This window comes from Schistocerca gregaria, chromosome 9 (assembly GCF_023897955.1).
Source record: "Schistocerca gregaria isolate iqSchGreg1 chromosome 9, iqSchGreg1.2, whole genome shotgun sequence".
Taxonomy (NCBI): Eukaryota; Metazoa; Arthropoda; class Insecta; order Orthoptera; family Acrididae; genus Schistocerca; species Schistocerca gregaria.
In genome coordinates this window covers 213,049,367-213,069,674 of record NC_064928.1, presented here as the reverse complement: position 1 = coordinate 213,069,674, position 20,308 = coordinate 213,049,367, and the positions used below count along the sequence as shown (strand labels likewise).

Below are 20,308 nucleotides of genomic sequence, written 5' to 3'. Positions count from 1 at the left end.
CCTGTCTGTGACGCAGCATCAAGGGTAACCGCTGCCACGGTCTCCGAGCTGATAGCACCTGCGTGGCACCATCCTATGCCGACCTATTCATGGGCCATCTAGAGGAACCTTCCCTAAAAATCCAGAATCCTAAACCCCTTATCCGGTTCAGATTCATTGACATCTTTGCTACCTGGATTGAAGGTGAGGACACCCTATCCACATTCCTCCAGAACCTTAACAACTTCTCCACCATTTGCTTCAACTGGTCCTACTCAAGCCAACAAGCCACCTTCCTAGATGTTGACCCCCACCTCAGAGATGGCTACATCAGAACCTCTGTCCATATCAAATGAACTAACCACTAGCAATACCTCCACTTTCACAGCTGCCGCCCATTCCATACCAAGAAGTCCCTTCCATACAGCCTACCCACCCACGGTTGCCGCATCTGCAGTGACGAGTAGTCCCTCTCAAAATATACAGAGGGTCTCACTGAAGCCTTCACTGACTGTAATTACCCTCCCATCGTTGTAAAAAAACAAATCACCCATGCCTTATCTTTCGAGTCTCCCACCACCTCCCAAAGTCCCACAGTCGGGCCACAGAGGAGCATTCTCTTCGTAACTCAGTACCATCAGGGACAGGAGCAACTGAATTACATTCTCCACCAGGGTTTCAATTACCTCTCGTTGTGCCCTGAAATGACAAATGCCCTGCCCACTATCCTTTCCACCCCTCCTACAGTGGTATTCCGCCATCCACCAAACCTACACAGAATACTAATCCGTCCTTATACAACCCCTGCTCCCAATCCCTTACCTCATAGCTCTTACCCCTGTAATAGACACTGTCCCAAACATCCTCCTACCACCACCTATTCCAGTCCGGTCACTAACATCACCTATCACATCAAAGGCAGAGCTACCTGTGAAACCAGTCATGCGATTTATTAGCTAAGCTGCAAGCACTGTCCGGATGAACGGCCACTGACAAACTATGGCCAAAAAACAAGTGGACCACCCTGTTACTGAACATGCTGCCAAACATGATATCCCTCATCTCAATGACTGCTTCACAGCCTGTGTCATATGGATCCTCCCCTCCAACACCAGCTTTTCTGAATTGTGCAGGTGGGAAATTTCCCTGCATTGCTTCCTACGTTCCTGTAACCCTCCTGGCCACATCCTTCGTTAGTCACTGTCCTCACACATCCAGCCCCCTCCCTGTTCCGATTCCAGCACTACACAGCCATCATTTCACCGCCACACGCAGTCTTTTTATTTCTCTCCTTTCCGCTACTTACCCCCCCCCCCCCCCCCACCTTCTCTCCTGCCCTCTGCCTAAACTGCAGCACTTCACTGTCCACCACCCCACCATATTCTCCCTCCCCCTTCCCACCCCAGCCTCTTCCTTACCCCCAGTCAGTCACCACTCCCATCATGCACTGGTGTTGCTGCTCGCAGTGTGGTTTCAGTTGTCTGAGACAGTAAGTTTTGTGTGTGTGTGTGTGTGTGTGTGTGTGTGTGTGTGTGTGTGTGTAGCAACTTTCCTTCTCTAATATTGTTACATTCCATCCTAGATTTTCCATTGTTTGATTTCCAAACACTCCTTGCATATAAAGTCTTAAGTTAAATATAATTTCAAAAACTCAATGAGAAAAATTTTTGTAATTCTATTGATTTGCACCACACCATAAATAAATATTGTGAAGAGTACCCACAGACAGACAATGAAATGAATTAACTGATCAACCATAATCTTTTTGTCACTTACCAAACATACATTGTGGCTGCATGGTGTCGTTATTGGCAGGTACAACAATTCTTGGCAACAGATGCACGTAAAATTCTCCTGAATAGCTTTGAGGTATTTCTGCAAAATAAAGCACAAATGTAGATTTGAGAAATAAAAATTCAGTGAGGTCTATATTCCTGGAGGAAATTACTGAACATGAAACAATTGAGGCTCAATGTGGTAAAGGAAGGGGGCAGTTTTCATGGAACTGGAGAGAAGAACCACAAAGGAGGAGGAAGTATACATTGGAAAAGTATAAAACCAAATGACAGAGGGAAAGAAACACTTGTCTACAAGTATTAAGGAGGATTCCAAAAATGGAGATCTTACAAAACAGTTTGCTCTATTCATCCACAAGATCCGGAAATATGCAGGCAACAGCATTCACATTGATACTCTATTCCTTCAAACGTAGAAGGCTTTAAATAGTATTCTGCAGTGAACCAACTATTAGTTTATGGAATATTAGACTAGTTTTGTGAGTGGATCCAAAATGCCGTACAAGGCAGAATGCAGCATGTCATTCTTAATGGTGTACTGTTGTCAGATGTAAAAATAATGTTTGGAGTATTCTGAGAGAATGTTATAAGGCTATTATTGTTCCCACATGTATATACGAGAGAAAGCTATGGATAGATCTACACGGGGTAATACATTTGCTCGTTAAGCTGTTTTTCTCGGTCGGGTCTTCAGAGTTTGCCTCCCAGAACAACTAACAAATTACAATGCCAAAGCATAGAGAGTCCTACAGGCAATGGTACAGCGCGACACCTTTGCAGTACAAAGTTTCTCATCTACACTGACCCCCTCAGTTGCCTGCAAATGGTACAACAAATATATCTGTAGGAAATATGATTTGGAGCATCAAAGATGCCTTACAGCAGATCCAAAACCACGGCAGATGGGGTGGGATTTTGCTGGGTACCAGGACATGTCTGGATCTCGAGAAATAGTATAATTGACAAAACAAGAGACATTATCATCTCATATCACTGGAAATACTGCAAAGGCTGCTGCCACTCTTCAGGAATGACTGGTTAGTCTGGCCCATTCACAGATATCCCTCGGTTGTGTTTGCAGATACGGTGCAACTATTTGCACTGTTGACACCTGTAAGCCACATCACCTCAGCAATGCCAATGGTGCATAATAGGAAAGTTTAATAACCACTAGCTTGTGATTAAATTGAAATCACTAAAAATGAAGTTTTTAAAATACCCTATTGAGTCTTTATTATATAGAATAGTGGGTGAAATAGGTTTTTGCTATCATACTAGCTAGATTATTTAATGGTACAACAGAGATTTAGGAACCAGATTTTAAATTGTAAGACATTTCCAGGGGCAGATGTGGATTTTGACCACAATTTATTGGTTATGAACAGTAGATTAAAATTGATGAAACTGCAAAAAGGTAGGAATTTAAGGAGATAGGACCTGGATAAACTCAAAGAACCAGAGGTTGTAGAGAGTTTCAGAGAGAGAATTAGGGAACGACTGACAAGAATGGGGGAAAGAAACACAGTAGAAGAAGAATTGGTAGCTTTGAGAGAAGAAATAGTGAAGGCATCAGCAGATCAAGTAGGTAAAAAGACATGGGCTAGTGGAAATCCTTGGGTAACAGAAGAGATATTGAATTTAACTAATGAAAGGAGAAAATGTAAAAATGCAGTGAATGAAGCAGGCAAAAAGGAATACAAACATCTCAAAAATGAGATCGACAGGAAGTGCAAAATGGCTAAGCAAGGATGGTTACAAGGATGTAGAGGCTTATATCAACAGGGGTAAGATAGATGCTGCCTACAGGAAAATTAAAGAGACCTTATGAGAAAATATAACCACTTATATTAACATCAAGAGCTCAGATGGAAAACAAGTTCTAAGCAAACAAAGGAAGGTAGAAAGATGGAAGTAGGTATATAGAGTGTCTATACAAGGGCGATTTAGTTGAGGGCAATATTATGGAGATGGAAGAGGATGTAGATAAAGATGAAATGGGAGATATGATACTGTGTGAAGAGTTTGACAAAGCACTGAAAGAGCTAAGACAAAACAAGGCCCCAGGAATAGACAACACTCCTTTAGAAGTAATGATAACCTTGGGAGAGCCAGGCCTTACAAGACTCTACCATCTGGTGAGCAAGATGTGTGAGACAAATGAAATAGCCTCAGACTTCAAGAAGAACACTTCTAATCCCAAAGAAAGCAGGTGTTGACAGAGGTGAAAATTACCAAACTATTAGTTTAATAAGTCACAGTTGCAAAATACTAAACAAATTATTTACAGACTAATGGAAAAACTGGTAGAGGCCAACCTCGGGAAAGATCAGTTTCTTTAGAAATGCTGGACCACGTGAGGCAATACTGACCATACAACTCTTACCTCAGAAGACAGATTAAGGAAAGGCAAACCTATGTTTCTAGCATTTGTAGGCTTAGAGAAAGCTTCTGACCATGTTGACTGGAATACTTGCCTTCAAATTCTGAAGGTGGCAGGGGTAAAAAACAGAGATCGTAAGGCTATTTACAATTTGTACCAGTTGGCAGTTATACGAGTCGAGGGACACGAAAGGGAAGCAGTGGTTGGGAAGGGAGTGAAACTGGGTCGTATCCTATCCCCGATGTTATTCAATCTACGTACTGAGCAAGCACTAAGTGATACAAAAGAAAAATGTGGAGTGGGAATTAAAATTCATGGAGAAGAAATAAAAACTTCGAGGTTTGCCCATGGCATTGTAATTCTGTCAGAGACAGCAAGGGACCTGGAAGACCAGTTGAATGGAATGGATACTGTCTTGAAAGGAGGATATAAGATGAACATCAACAAAAACAAAATGAGGATAATGGAATTTAGTCGAATTATATCACATGATGCTGAGGGAATTATGTTACGAAATGGGACACTTAAAGCAGTAGATGAGTTTTGCTATTTGGGGAGCAGAATAACTGATGATGGTCGAAGTAAAGAGGATATAAAATGTAGACTGGCAATGGTAAGGAAAGTGTTTCTGAAGAAGAGAAATTTGTTAACATCGAGTATAGATTTAAGTGCCAGGAAATCTTTCTGAAAGTATTTGGAGGGAGTGTAGCCATGTATGGAAGTGGGGCATGCAGACCTATGTGTGTGCGAGTTGCCTGTTGACAACTCAATGCTTCTGCTTTTTGTTGAGGACCAACGTGTATGGCAATGTCCCCAGAATGAAATTATGGGAAGCAATTAAAAGGTTAATGTGAGAGAAGAATGAATTAATCTGTTAAAAAGTTATACAAGAACACAAAAGTAATGTTTATAATTTAAAATAACTTTATCTCAAAACATCTTTGTTGACAGAAGCCTAAAACAAAATTGTGGATTGTCACCTATTTTGTTTAGCATTTATTTGCAACAGGTAATGAATGGCTGGTATAGCAAATACTCAGCAGTGGGAATGAAGATCGGTAACAATACTCTCCACTCTCATTTATTTGAGGATCGCAGGTAATATTCTTCCAAGATGAAGAGGATATGAAATAAATGCCCAAAAAGCTGGAAGAGTATAGCAAATGGGATTTGGGGATAATTCAGGAGAAGACAGAGTTTGTGTGTTTGGGACATGATTTGGTGAAAATTGACATGGGGGAAGGGAAACAGAACCCTGCAGGATCCACAAATATTTGGGAGCAATAACAGGAAAGTCTGGTGCATGGATGAGGATATTAGTTTCAGAGTAGCAACAGGTAAGTGCGTTACCACAGCTTCGCATGATATAACATGGAATAATAATACTTGGAAAGACACTAAGAAAATAATAATTCAAACAATGGAAAATCCAGGTTGGAATGTAACAATATCATGAAAAGGAAAATTGCTGCTCATCATACAGCGGAAGTGCTGAGTCACAGATAGGCGTAACAAAAGGATTGTCACAAATAAAGCTTTCGGCCCATAAAGCCTTTGTCAAAAACAGACAACACTCTCTCTCTCTCTCTCTCTCTCTCTCTCTCTCTCTCTCTCTCTCTCTCTCTCTCAGTGTGGCTACAGTTGCCTGAGACTGCAGTCGTATGTATGAGGTGAGTTTGTGTGTGTGTGTGTGTGTGTGTGTGTGTGTGTGTGTGTGTGTGTGTGTGTGTGTGTGTGTGAGAGAGAGAGAGAGAGAGAGAGAGAGAGAGAGAGAGAGAGAGAGAGAGAGATCTATTTTTGATGAAGGCCAAAAGCTTTATTTGTGACAGCCATTTTATTGGGCTTATCTGCAACTCAGCATCTCCGCTATATGGCAAGGGTCAACTTTCCTTCACATAAAAGGATAATTCAGTATCGTGGAGAACTTAGTACTGTAGGGAGTGGCCTCAAACATGGAAAGTTAGGGAGAAAATTAGAACAGTGGAAATGGACGAAATGAGATTATGTCCACAGTTACTGATACAAGATAGGATATGAAACAAGTAAGTGTGGAGATAACATGCTCCATAACAAAACCTTTGCAGAAGAAGAATGCTTCAGCATTAACAGCGGGTGGAGAGAATTCCCACAGAAGATTTTAAACTGGAAGGCACCCAGAATAATGAGGAGAGAAGACAGCGAAAATACACACAGGGAATCAATAGAACACTGAAATCTAGAACCAGGAGGCTGGAACAAAAGAGGTCTGTGGAGATTGAAAATGGCTAACTCCTACAAGAAATGCTGAAGATGAAGATGAAGAAGAAGACTACATCTGGAATGCAATGGGACGACAAGTTCATACTAGCCTCCAGCCAGCAAGTTTTATGAATCTATACAATAAGTGTTTCAGAAATGGCAAGAGATTCCTCAAGATGACATTTGAAAGCTGCCTGCTTTCATGCCACATTGAATATAGGCAATATAATCATTCAACACCTGCCATATGTTGAACAACTCCATAAAATCTCAGAAGTACCAGACTGCTGCTTCAACTGTAACACTTTCCATTTTCACCAGTGTACTTACAATTTCAGCACCTGGTACCTAAACAGATTCACAGAACAAGAGCAGTTTTATTACAATTCATATGTGATTACAAAAACTGTATACAGTGAAGACAGTTCAGTGGCACGTGGCATCGGTAATTTTCAATCAGTGTTAACAAATGATGTGACAGAGTGCTAGACTAGACCTTACCATCTTCCCATCTCTAAGATAAAAGCTGCAGTACTGCCACAGCTCCTTGTTTTGCTCATCCTTAGCAATGATGTCTTCTATTCTTGGATCAATTTCATATGGTTCAGGTTTAATCCTTTTATTCACACTGTCTTCTTCATTCTCATCCATCATGTGGCTTTCTTCTATGCTTGCATAATTTTCAGACAGTTCAGTTTTAATATTTATATGCAAACTGTTTTCTTCAGTCTCATTCATCACAGTTTCAGGTCTAACACTCATATGCAACCTGTTTTCTTCATTCTCATTCGTCACGGGTTTTTCTCTCAGCTTCTTGGAACTTTTTTCTAACTTCTTGGAACTTTTTTCCGACTTCTTCTCGGACAGTGTCGGACTGTAATTTTCTGGATACTGCAACAGAAAGTAAATTCGAGTCTATTACATGTATAAAGGGTTACTCCAGACTCCCCCACACAACAGCAGATGGTGATTTAAATCACATACAGAGTGAAAAAGTACACCCCTGATAAAATTTCGTAAGTTGTCTAGAAATATTTTCTATGTATTTTGGTATCAGGTGTGACATTACAACCGGCATGTCCGCTAAGATTCGTACATAAATGTAGATTATTTGGTCAATCGGTGTACGGCTGGCTAGTTGCCAAGATGTGGAAGAGCCAGGCAAGTAACACGTGGGGCCGGGTAGAGTAACCGAGCTACTGCACCAAGCTGTGAACAGTTGGGGAGGGCCACACAGCAGGTTACAGTGGCTCAGTGATTTGTAAATACCAAAGAGGAAAGAAGGAGAATGTGCTGTCATGCAGTTGAGAGAACGGGGCACAACTTACAGAAAGAGTGTTAAAAATGAAACCTAATATATTCACTGAAAATGTTTGTAGATACCCTACAAAAATCTAAAGACAGTGTCGAAAACAAAGAAGCGAAATGATCTCACTAAAATTATTATATGTGCACAACATTATTATTAATTAAGTTATTAACATTCTCACGACATTTTTTATAAAATCTATAACGAACAATATTTTCACATGAGACAGTATTGTATCAAGCCTGACGTCAGCTAGTAAATAACTATATTTCTATTGAAATATGGCTCTGAGCACTATGCGACTTAACTTCTGAGGTCATCAGTTGCCTAGAACTTAGAACTACTTAAACCTAACTAACTTAAGGACATCACACACATCCATGCCCGAGGCAGGAATCGAACCTGCGACTGTAGCGGTCGCTCAGCTCCAGACTGTAGCGCCTAGAACCACACGGCCACTCCGGCCGGCCAATTTCTATTGAAACTATAAACTTCATGTCAGATTGAAACTGTGAGCCAGAGCTAGCCTCAAGCTCGGGACCTTCGCCATTTGCGGGCAAGTGCTCTACCATCTGAGCAACCCAAATACGACTCACAACCCATCCTCACAGCTTCAATTGCACCAGTACCTCATCTCCTACCTTCCAAACTTCAGAAGCTCTACTGCAGACTTTGCAGAACTAGCACACCTGAAAGAAAGGATATTGTGGAGACATGGCTTAGCCACAACCTGGCGGATGTTTCCAGAATTAAATTTTCACTCTGCAGCAGTGTGTGTGTGCTGATATGAAACTTCCTGGCAGATTAATTCTATAATTCAACAATGGAAAATGCAGGATGAAGTGTACAATATTATGATAAGGATAGTTGCCACTCACCATACAGGTGAGGTACTGAATCACAGAGACACACAGCAGAAGTACTGTCAGGAAATGAGCTATCAGCCAACAACAACAACAACAACAACACACACACACACACACACACACACACACACACACACACACACACACACAACTGCATTCTTTGGCTGCTGTGGCCTCAGAAGCAACAGACTGCAGTCATTTGTGTGAGTTGTGCATGTGAGTGTATGAGTGCACGCACTTGCGTGGGTTTGTGTGTACATATATGTTCTATCTCTGACAAAGGCCTTGTTGGCCAAAAGTTCATTTTCTGTCAGTCTTTCTGTTGTGCCTAACTGTGACTCAGCATCTCCGCTATATCCTTTTCATAATATTGTATATTTCTATTATTGTCAAATAAATAATTATAAATTATTTATTGAATAATGAGGCCAAACCAAAGATTATTCCACAAGTACTGCCAGCACGAGACTTTCTCCTATGTCCTATTTATGTACATGTTTTTTTAAAAAAAGATTTTGGTAACTTAATAAATGCAAGATTGTACCTTCACTAATGTTAGGACTGCAATGATAAGCTTTATAAAGTCCTATGTTGACTAGTTTTATCGCAGCTCCATTTGTGGCAAATAAAAATTGAATAAAGCCAGTTATGCTATGTTTAACATTGAATAATGTGATATGGAGTTGCTAATCAACCATGAGTATTTGCTATATACAGTACACAGCTGATTGTTCGGAATACTCTGGGGACGAATATGCACAAATAATTGAAAAGACACAAATAATTTAGTTATTTTCACACATATATTCTTTGTTCAAAAGTTAATCCAACTTCTGCGCATAGATACTGCAGGCCTGTTTATTTCTGAAAATAGTCTGTGATGTTGGTCTGCCTCTTCTTACAAGGTGTTTTGAATTTTTCTTGCAATAATAATACCACTCTACAGAGACTTCCTCTGATCCACATAATCTAGAAGAGCATCAACATACTGAAATGCAGTACAACGACTGACAAGGTCACTTCTTCATCATCACTTCCACATTAATTCTTTTTTTTTTTTTTTTTTGTGAAGCAGCAGTCACAATTTTGGTATCACTCATGTACTGGAAGCTGGATTCACATGTGTTGATATTCAATCATTCAAGTTTTCTTCATCAAAACCATTTAAAACTACTGCCAGATCCATTACTGGTGCATCTGTTATTTCTTCATCATGGAAATCTTGCAAATCACTTCCTTCAATATCTGGAAGAATTTTCCTCCATGACTGAACTAGTGTTATGTTGTCTGACTTCCTGCCAGACATCAAAATTTCCACAAATGGCATCTAGAATTGTCAACTTCTTCTAGAACAGCACCAAATCATCTTCACCCACTAGCATTATCAGTAGGCTATTGCTTTAACGATGCAGTTACGCCTTGGTCCACAGGCTGCACAGTGGCAATCATGCTGGGAGAAAAAAACTTTGTTAGAATGAGACCACCATCAAATATGAGAATCTTCTCATAGAGTGTGAAGGAGCATTATCAAGCAATAGAACAGCCTTCTGTGAAAAATCTTTCTCTTCTAGAAATTGCCAAACTTATGGCACAAAATGTTTGTAGAACCAGTTTTTGAAAATTTGACTTTTCCCCCAAGCTCCTTTTTGGTTGCACTAGTTCACAAGAAGATCATTAGCTCTGATATCCTTGCATGTTCAGGCATTTCTTTACATTTTTTATTTTACAATCACTGGTAGCTTCATTGCCAGCTTTATACAAGCATTTGCCTTTACTGCTTCAGCTACCTGAGCTCGTCTCCTGTCCGACCCAAATTTCCAAACATTTGAACATGGATTGCCAGCTTTATACAAGCATTTGCCTTTACTGCTTCAGCTACCTGAGCTTGTCTCCTGTCCGACCCAAATTTCCAAATGCCGCACATTAGAAAGTAGAGTCCACATCTACTCTTCCTCTTTGTTTGCAGCCCTACTGTCTTTATGTGATACATCAGACATTTCTGTACATTTGCAATGAAAGATCCATATGCTGTCAGGTATACAGGTATGGCGTCTGTTCTTTCAGACATACATATCCGAAACAAAGATACTTTACTATACAATACATGTGCCTGATGACATATCAGTCTTCTATCACTTGCAAAAAAACATTATCTCTGCTTGTTGCATATTGAATGGGAGGTCATAACATATGAGAAAGAGTGGTTGAGAAGTGTGTGAACTTTGTGTAACTCCAGTAATGATTTCTTTCACTTTCCAGATAGCAATATCTTCTCTGCCTTTGTTGAGTTATGAAACACACCTACCTGTATTCTTTTCATAAAGTATTATATAAGACATCTGTCAGCTGTGTTGTAAATTCCATAGAACATCAGCTTATTGAATGGGAAGTGAATTACAAAGTAAAATTCTTTGAGGAGGAAACAGCAAATTAAAAAATACTGACTACTGAAAAAGATAAAAAGAATTAAATACATTAGTTGCCTATGCGCATTGATTTATAGCTATGAGGCAAATTGAAAATTTATGCAAAACCAGGATTCAAATCTGGATCTCTTGCTTATTATGCACCTTTTGCTCACCTCTACACCATCCAAACAATGTAGTCACTTCACCGCACAGACTACCCTATCACAAATCCCATCAAACCAAAACTACTCTCAACTTACACCACAAACTACAGACATAGTGCCCCTGATCGTTAGCTTCGTTACTCACAGTATCTTGCCAATTCCAGTAAGAGTTCCAGCTTAGGGTGCACCTGCACTGAAGGGATCATCAGCCATCAACACACGCACACTACTGATGTCAAACAATGAAAATTCCAAAGTGTAACAATATTATGAAAAGGAAAGTTGCTACTGACCATATAGTGGACCCAGAATCTTACTACTGATATTTTATTTTGTGTTTGTAAAATGATACATTAACTGTAAATTGCCTTTAAATATTAAGGGTGTTTTAACAAAGGTAGCCTGTGCACTAGGAATTAAACATGAAAAGTATCCCATAAAAAATGAAACTTTTGAAATACCCACTACTTCTGATTTTTGGTAAATTTTTCATCTGTTTCTGTGTGGTCAGTAATGGACTGTTTCATTACTACAGAACAGTGTGTTATCATGGTCAAAATTTATTACTAGAAGCTAGATTTTTATGTAATTATATATTTTCTTCCTTCACTCCTGCGCATGTGAAAAATGTAAATGTTCATGAATTGTGTCATCAACTATGATATATTTCAAATTACCATTACATATTTTTTTTAAAATTTCACTATAATTACATTTTTTTAACTTTATGCTACATAAAATTACAAGTTATTGCTTTTTCACCCTTCTTCAAAGCCTCTCCCCAGAAAAATATCTGAATCTAATCCACCGTAACAGTCAGTCCTAATGGAATGAACTGTGCTTAATTGCACTCTGAGCTGGATCATTAAGGACATGTTTCTGACTAATTTCTTACGATAGAGGATTTCAGTTCCCAAAAGCAAAGCAGTTACAATAACAATACTGTGTGTATCATTATTAAATCCATTATTATGTGCCATACAGGGCTTCAAGTGCTTTCAGGACTGAAAGTGTTGCATACAAAAGACTTTTGGCCCGAAATGTTTCCAACTACCCGCAACTGATTCTCAACCACAGAGTGTGTGTACCAATAAAATAATGCCAAATATTACTAAAGATTTCACAAGTTCAACTACTGACAGGTGAGTGAATTCCTAACGGACCAAACTACTGAGATCAGTGGTTCCTAGACTTACTACTTAAACTAACTTCTGCTAAGAATAACACTCACACCCATGTCCGAATTTCACAACTGTTTGTGTTATTGTTGCTTCCTGCTGCAGCAATGCTTTTATCTAAATTAAGATCTTGCGTTATGATGAGTGGTCCTTTCGCTACTGGTGGTGTCATTGCTCCACATTGGGCATGCAATAAACACATCAGATGGCCCACACAAAGGTGACAAAAGTCATGTGGTACTTCCCACTATAATGTTGGTGCTCTTTTTGCTCAGCATAGGGCAGCAACTCAAGGTGGCATGGACTCGAAGTCATTGGAAATCCCCTGCACGAATACTGAGCCATGCTGCTTCTATAACGATCCGTAACTGCGGAAGTGTTGCTGTTGTAGGATTTTATGCACAAACTGACCTCTCATTTATGGCCCACAAATGTTCGACAGGATTCACGTACGACAGTCTGGGTGGCCAAATCATTTGCTGAAATTGTCCAAACGTTCTTCAAACCATCGCAAACAAATGTGGCCTGGTGATATGGTGTACTGTCAACTGTAATAATTCCATCATTGTTGGCTGCAATTGGTCTCCAAGTAGCTGAACATACCCATTTCCAGTCAATGATTGGTTCGGTTAGACCAGAGAACCCAGTCCATTCCGTGTAGACATGGCCCGTACTATTATGGAGCCAACAACAACTTGCACAGTATTGGTTCAGTTAGACCAGAGGACCCAGTCCATTCTGTGTAGACATGGCCCGTACCATTATGGAGCCACTAACAAATTGTACAGTGCCTTGTTGACAACTTCGGTCCATGGATTTATGGGGCGCGCACCATACTTGAACCCTACCATCAGCTCATACCAACTGTAATTGGGATTCATCTGACCAGGCCACCATTTTCCAGTTGTCTAGAGTCTGACCAAGCAGAAAAGTTCCTATTATGTATTTGGATGCTGAAGCATAAATGCCAAAAGCAGCAACTGCCCTCTGCATATTCTATACACATTTAACGCCCTTCACTTGTTTGCTCTGTACGCTGCAACGTATTTACACAGAAGTGTGCAACAGCTAACCCAAACTAAATAAAATAATTTCAAATACCAAAGTGTCTCTGAAAGGTGCACATCGTGTCACTTTCGAGAGAACTGCTGCTGAACCTAGTGTTGCCACCTGGGCCAGTCCTAACGAGATGCAGCACCAGGATTGTAGCTGTCAGTTTTTATAATGAACATTTTTTAAGCCATTAAATCTGTGATTAATCAATTTCCAAAAAGAGTCGTCAGTATCAGTACAAAAAGCATAAAATGCTTCCACTTAATCTAAAATTGAAAATTCTCTGGCATACATCCACAGCAACTTTGACTTATTTGCCAGCGGAGTTAAAGAATAATATTTTGTCAGTTGCCTCTGCAGAAATCATTACAAATTGCTAACATGTCAACAAAAATAATCAATTTATGAAAATATAATGTAATGGGGTACACAAAAAAATCTACTCACCACACAGCAGCACATTAAAAGAAGCATGATGTATACAGGCTTTCAGAGCCAGTGACTCCTTCTTCTGATGGAAGGGTTGAAGAGGAAGGATGATGATGATGATGATGCTGATGACTGGTTTGTGGGCCGCTCATCTGTGTGGTCATAAGCACCCGTACAAAGTCCCAATTTTTTCACTGACCAATATAGCCACTGTCACAAATGATTATGATGATGATGATGATGATGATGATGATGATGAGGTGGTGGTGGTGGTGGTGGTGGTGGTGGAGGAGGAGGAGGAGGAGGAGGACAACATAAAAGCCCAGGCAAAGAAAATCCCCAACCCGGCTAGCAATCAAATCTGGGACACCATGATCCAGAGGCAGCAACGCTAGCCACTAGGCCACGAGCTGCGGACAGGAAGGAAGGAGGTGTGAAGGAAAAGGACTGGTGAGATTTAGGAAAAGTGGTATAGTTCCGAAAAGTCACCTAGAATTCTAGGTCAGAGGAGACTTACAGGACAGCCTTTCCTTCTCATCCCACCCAGTAAGTCACCCCTGACCTAGGTTCTGGGTGACTTTTCTGAACTATACCGCTTTTCCTAAACATCACCAGTCCTTTTCCTTCAGCCCTCTTCCTTCTCCTTAAACTCTTGTGTATATTATGCCTTTTATATGTGTGTTCTCCTGCTGCTTTTTGGTGAGTAGATTTTCTGTCTAACCAATTACATTATATTTTTAGGAACTGCCAAACGTGGGCTGACATTAGACATGATATTGGGCAAAGAAGAATAAGTTTGGTGCTGCTTTGGCAAGGACTCCACGTTACTTGACTTTTGCTACTATTTGAAATATCCTCAGTGGCGGAGATGAAGGCACTCTTAATGGACATCTCTTCAGGAATATTTAATATCTTAAAATTTGCAACATTAATGTCCTATAATATGCAAGGATCATTTTCCTCCTGCAAAACATTTCTCTCTGGTTGTCAGAGAATACGGAGAAGAGGAGGGGGGAGATTAGTGTGTAACGTCCCGTCGACAATGAGGTCATTAGAGACAGAGCACAAGCTCGGGTGAGGGAAGGATGGGGAAGGACATCGGCCGTGCCCTTGCAAAGGAACCACCCCAGCATTTGCCTGAAGCGATTTAGGGAAATCCCGGAAAACCTACAGCAGGACGGCCGGAGACAGGATTGAACCGTCGTCCTCCCAAATGCGAGTCCAGTGTGCCAACCACTGCGCCACCTCGCTAGGTAATACGGAGCAGTACCTGGCTGTTCATTGCACTTCAGAATGGGTGGTAAGGAAGAGTACTTTAGTAATTTCAGTGTAGGTGGACATTCTAGTAAAGAGATGTGATTGAATGTAACTTTATTTTAATAGCACAGTGCAGATTTTTAAAATAAAAAATTAAGTAATGTAAAATGTACCTTCTTACTGTATTTTTCATGTTTCTAGTATTTCAAGTACATAGTGTAATTGAGAATTTGATTTCAGTTGGCATTACTGTTTATGTTAAATATTAAAATATTTTCATGATATTACATTTTTTGTACATATTTCAACTATTTTCCTTAAATAAACACAAACATATTAGAGATGTTGGGAAGAAGAAGAAGAAGAAGAAGAAGAAAAATAAAAAGGGGGGGCTCTACTTATAGTGAACAATGCGCAGCAGAACGTGTTCACAAACTCTGTAGAATGTTTGGTCAACATAATGCATTGAGTAAGTCGTCTGTGATTAGACTGATTGTTAAATTTGAGAAAACTGGTTTGGTTGTGGACATTAAACACTTGGGCGTCCTTGTGTTAGTTGTTCAGCGTAAAACGTCACTGTCGGGAGTGATAATGTTGCTGTAAGTCTAGTGAAATCCATACAACAAAATCCACAAAAATTAGATATTCGCAGAACCAGTATGCAACAAATACTGAAGAAAATCTGCACCTTTGGACCTATAAAATCCTACTGATACATGAACTGAATCCAAACAATCATGTAAAGCACTGGACATTTGTCCATTAGGTGTTTCCAAAATGAAAAATGGACAAAAATGTCAACCAGAATATAACATTTACTGATGAATCACAGATTCGAGTTGAATAGGTTCATGAACAAACACAATTGCAGGCTTTGGGCACAGAAAACATTCAAGTAATTATGGAGATGTCGTTACTTGTAGAAGTGACTGTGTGCTGTGGCAGTTGGGCTGATGGTGCAATTGGACCATATGCCTTAAGACGGCACTGGAAATGCATTAACAGTGAATGGTGAATGCTACCATAAAATGTTAAAGCTTTCTTTGGTCTGATCTTTGACTGTGTGAGTGCTGAAGTAGTTTGGTTTCAAAAAGTTGGGCAGGCTGTCACACCTCAATTACAACAAAGGAGTTGTTATGAGAGGTTCCCTGGCTGGGTGATTCCTCACAATGGTAATGCTAATTGGCCACAGAGCTCTTCTGAGTCGACACCGTATGATTTACTTCTGCGGTTGTACTTGAAATTTCATGTGTACACCAACAAACGAGGATCCCTTCCACAGATCAATGGCGAGGTGCAGCATGTAATATCAGAACTAGAGATGCAAGTATGCCAAAACATTAAAGAGAACTTAATCAAGCAAACAAATGTGTGACTGCAGAGTCGTCACGGGCATTTGAATAGTATCATACTTCACACACAACCACAGGTAGCATACACTGCAGTAATATGTAAATTACTTGATTTCTTCAATTTATATGTTAATATGCACTCCAAAGTTGTATTCTTTCTGGGAGACCTGTTAGTTTGCGGTTGACATAAGACTGCTCTCTCACAATTATGATGAAGAAACAAATGAATAGAATAAATGGTAAAGTCACTGGAACTGATTCAGCTCAGAGCCAATTTTATTTACTGACCTCAATTTGAAGGCCGAGAGACTCTATTAACCTCTTTCCTTCCTCTGTCCATGGGGCGGGTGTGGGATCATCTCGACGCAGCAAGTATCGCCAGACAATAAATCCAGAACATCCTCTATGTGGGAGATATTCGACGACTTTGTATATGCCATCGTATCTGAAACACAACACCATTAGAGGTAAGAAAAAAACGATGTCAATAATTAACTGACAATAACACTGAGAGAAAGAAGTGAAGAGGGGGATATCTCCTGTATGTAGTTTGGTCAGAAAGACAACAGGAAGTCACAAATAGGCAACTGTTGTCAACATAGAAAACAACTGGCAGTGATACGATGAAAAGATTCCTCAACTATTGTTTTGACTGTGCAAAGTACAGTTAATGTGGATGAGTAGGAAAACAATCGTGCAAAGTTCGAATACAGCATTAGTAGGAGCTTTCTGAAACAGTCACGTCCATTAAATATCTAGGCATAAAGAAGGAAAAGGATATTAAATTGGATGAGCACATCAAGTTGGTTGTAAAAAAAGAATACGCTCGACGTCGTTTTATTTGAAGAATTTTGGGGAAGTGTAACACATCCATAAAGGAGGCAGTGTACAGATTGCTAGTGCAACCCATTTGTGAATATTGTTCGAGTGTTTGGGATCCTCAGCAGGTCTAATTAAATGAAGACATAAAAGCAATTCACAGGCATGCTGCTAGATTTGTTACCAGTAGGTTTGATAAGCACGCAAGTATTACGGAGATGCTTTGTCAACTCAAATGGGAATCCCTGGAAAGAAGACAATGCACTTTTCACAAGGCAATATTTTGTAAATTTATAGAACTGGCATTTGAAACCAACTACACAATGATTCTACTGCTGCCAATGTCCATTACGATTTTTTTTTTTTTTTTTTTTTTTTTTTTTTTTTGTGTGCTAACCTCTTCATCTCAGAGTAGCACTTGCAACCTATGTCCTCAATTATTTGCTTGACGTATTCCAATCTCTGTCTTCCTCTACAGTTTTTGCCCTCTACAGCTCCCTCTAGTACCATGGAAGTCATTCCCTCATGTCTTAGCAGATGTCCTATCATCCTGTCCCTTCTCCTTATCAGAGTTTTCCACATATTCCTTTCCTCTCCGATTCTGCGTAGAACCTCCTCACTCCTTACCTTATCAGTCCACCTAATTTTCAACATTCGTCTATAGCACCACATCTCAAATGCTTCGATTCTCTTCTGTTCCGGTTTTCCCACAGTCCATGTTTCACTACCATACAATGCTGTACTCCAGACGTACATCCTCAGAAATTTCTTCCTCAAATTAAGGCCGGTATTTGATATTAGTAGACTTCTCTTGGCCAGAAATGCCTTTTTTGCCATAGCGAGTCTGCTTTTGATGTCCTCCTTGCTCCATCCGTCAATGGTTATTTTACTGCCTAGGTAGCAGAATTCCTTAACTTCATTGACTTCGTGGCCATCAATCCTGATGTTAATTTTCTCGCTGTTCTCATTTCTACTACTTCTCATTACCTTCGTCTTTCTCTGATTTACTCTCAAACCATACTGTGTACTCATTAGACTGTTCATTCCATTCAGCAGATCATTTAATTCTTCTTCACTTTCACTCAGGATAGCAATGTCATCAACAAATCGAATCATTGATATCCTTTCACCTTGTATTTTAATTCCACTCCTGAACCTTTCTTTTATTTCCATCATTGCTTCCTTGATGTACAGATAGCAGAGTAGAGGCGAATGGCTAGAGCCATGTCTTACTCCCTTCTTAATACGAGCACTTCGTTCTTGATCGTCCACTCTTATTATCCCCTCTCGATTGTTGTACATATTGTATATGACCCATCTCTCCCTATAGCTTACCCCTACTTTTTTCAGAATCTTGAACAGCTTACACCATTTTATATTGTCGAACGCTTTTTCCAGGTCGACAAATCCTGTGAACGTGTCTTTATTTTTCTTTAGCTTTTCTTCCATTATTAGCCGTAACATCAGAATTGCCTCTCTCGTGCCTTTACTTTTCCTAAAGCCAAACTGACCGTCACCTAGTGCATTCTCAATTTTCTTTTCCATTCTTCTGTATATTATTATTGTAAGCAGCTTCGATGCATGAGCTGTTAAGCTGATTGTGCGATAATTCTCGCACTTGTCAGCTCTTGCCGTCTTCGGAATTGTGTGGATGATGTTTTTCCGAAAGTCAGATGGTATGTCGCCAGACTCATATATTCTACACACCAATGGGAATAGTCGTTTTGTTGCCACTTCCCCTAATGATTTTAGAAATTCTGATGGAATGTTATCTATCCCTTCTGCCTTATTTGCCCGTAAGTCCTCCAAAGTTCTTTTAAATTCCGATTCTAATACTGGATCCACTATCTCTTCTAAATCGACTCCTGTTTCTTCTTCTATCACATCAGACAAATCTTCACCCTCATAGAGGCTTTCAATGTATTCTTTCCAACTATCTGCTCTCTCCTCTGCATTTAACAGTGGAATTCCCGTTGCACTCTTAATGTTACCACCGTTGCTTTTAATGTCACCAAAGGTTGTTTTGACTTTCCTGTATGCTGAGTCTGTCCTTCCGACAATCATATCTTTTTCGATGTCTTCACATTTTTCCTGCAGCCATTTCATCTTAGCTTCCCTGCACTTCCTATTTATTTCATTCCTCAGCGACTTGTATTTCTGTAGTCCCGATTTTCCCGGAACATGTTTGTACTTCCTCCTTTCATCAATCAACTGAAGTATTTTTTCTGTTACCCATGGTTTCTTCGCCGTTGCCTTCTTTGTACCTATGTTTTCCTTCCCAACTTCTGTGATGGCCCTTTTTAGAGACGTCCATTCCTCTTCAACTGTGTTGCCTACTGCGCTATTCCTTATTGCTGTATCTATAGCGCTAGAGAACTTCAAACGTATCTCGTCACTCCTTAGTACTTCCGTATCCCACTTCTTTGCGTATTGATTCTTCCTGACTAATGTCTTGAACTTCAGCCTACTCTTCATCACTACTATATTGTGATCTGAGTCTATATCTGCTCCTGGGTACGCCTTACAATCCAGTATCTGATTTCGAAATCTCTGTCTGACCATGATGTAATCTAATTGAAATCTTCCCGTATCTCCCGGCCTTTTCCATGTATACCTCCTCCTCTTGTGATTCTTGAACAGGGTATTCGCTATTACTAGCTGAAACTTGTTACACAACTCAATTAGTCTTTCTCCTCTTTCATTCCTTGTCCCAAGCCCATATTCTCCTGTAACCTTTTCTTCTACTCCTTCCCCTACAACTGCATTCCAGTCGCCCATGACTATTAGATTTTTGTCCCCCTTTACATACTGCATTACCCTTTCAATATCCTCATACACTTTCTCTATCTGTTCATCTTCAGCTTGCGACGCCGGCATGTATACCTGAACTATCATTGTCGGTGTTGGTCTGCTGTCGATTCTGATTAGAACAACCCGGTCACTGAACTGTTCACAGAAACACACCCTCTGCCCTACATTCCTACTCATAATGAATCCTACACCTGTTATACCACCGAGCGAGGTGGCGCAGTGGTTAGCACACTGGACTCGCATTCGGCAGGACGACGGTTCAATCCCGT

The 20,308-nt window shown here is 40.1% G+C and overlaps 1 protein-coding gene across 1 annotated transcript in view; it reads right to left on the bottom strand.

Annotated features, from left to right (window-relative positions):
• The window catches only part of LOC126291646 (E3 ubiquitin-protein ligase UHRF1-like), a 163,284-nt gene that overhangs the window by 11,765 nt on the left and 131,211 nt on the right, over positions 1–20,308 (bottom strand). Inside the window, exons 10-12 of the mRNA XM_049985213.1 lie at positions 16,698–16,854; positions 6,895–7,284; positions 1,756–1,854 (exon numbers count right to left, since the gene is read on the bottom strand). Of these exons, the coding sequence (XP_049841170.1) occupies positions 1,756–1,854; positions 6,895–7,284; positions 16,698–16,854 (646 nt within the window). The remainder of the gene's footprint in view (positions 1–1,755; positions 1,855–6,894; positions 7,285–16,697; positions 16,855–20,308) is intronic.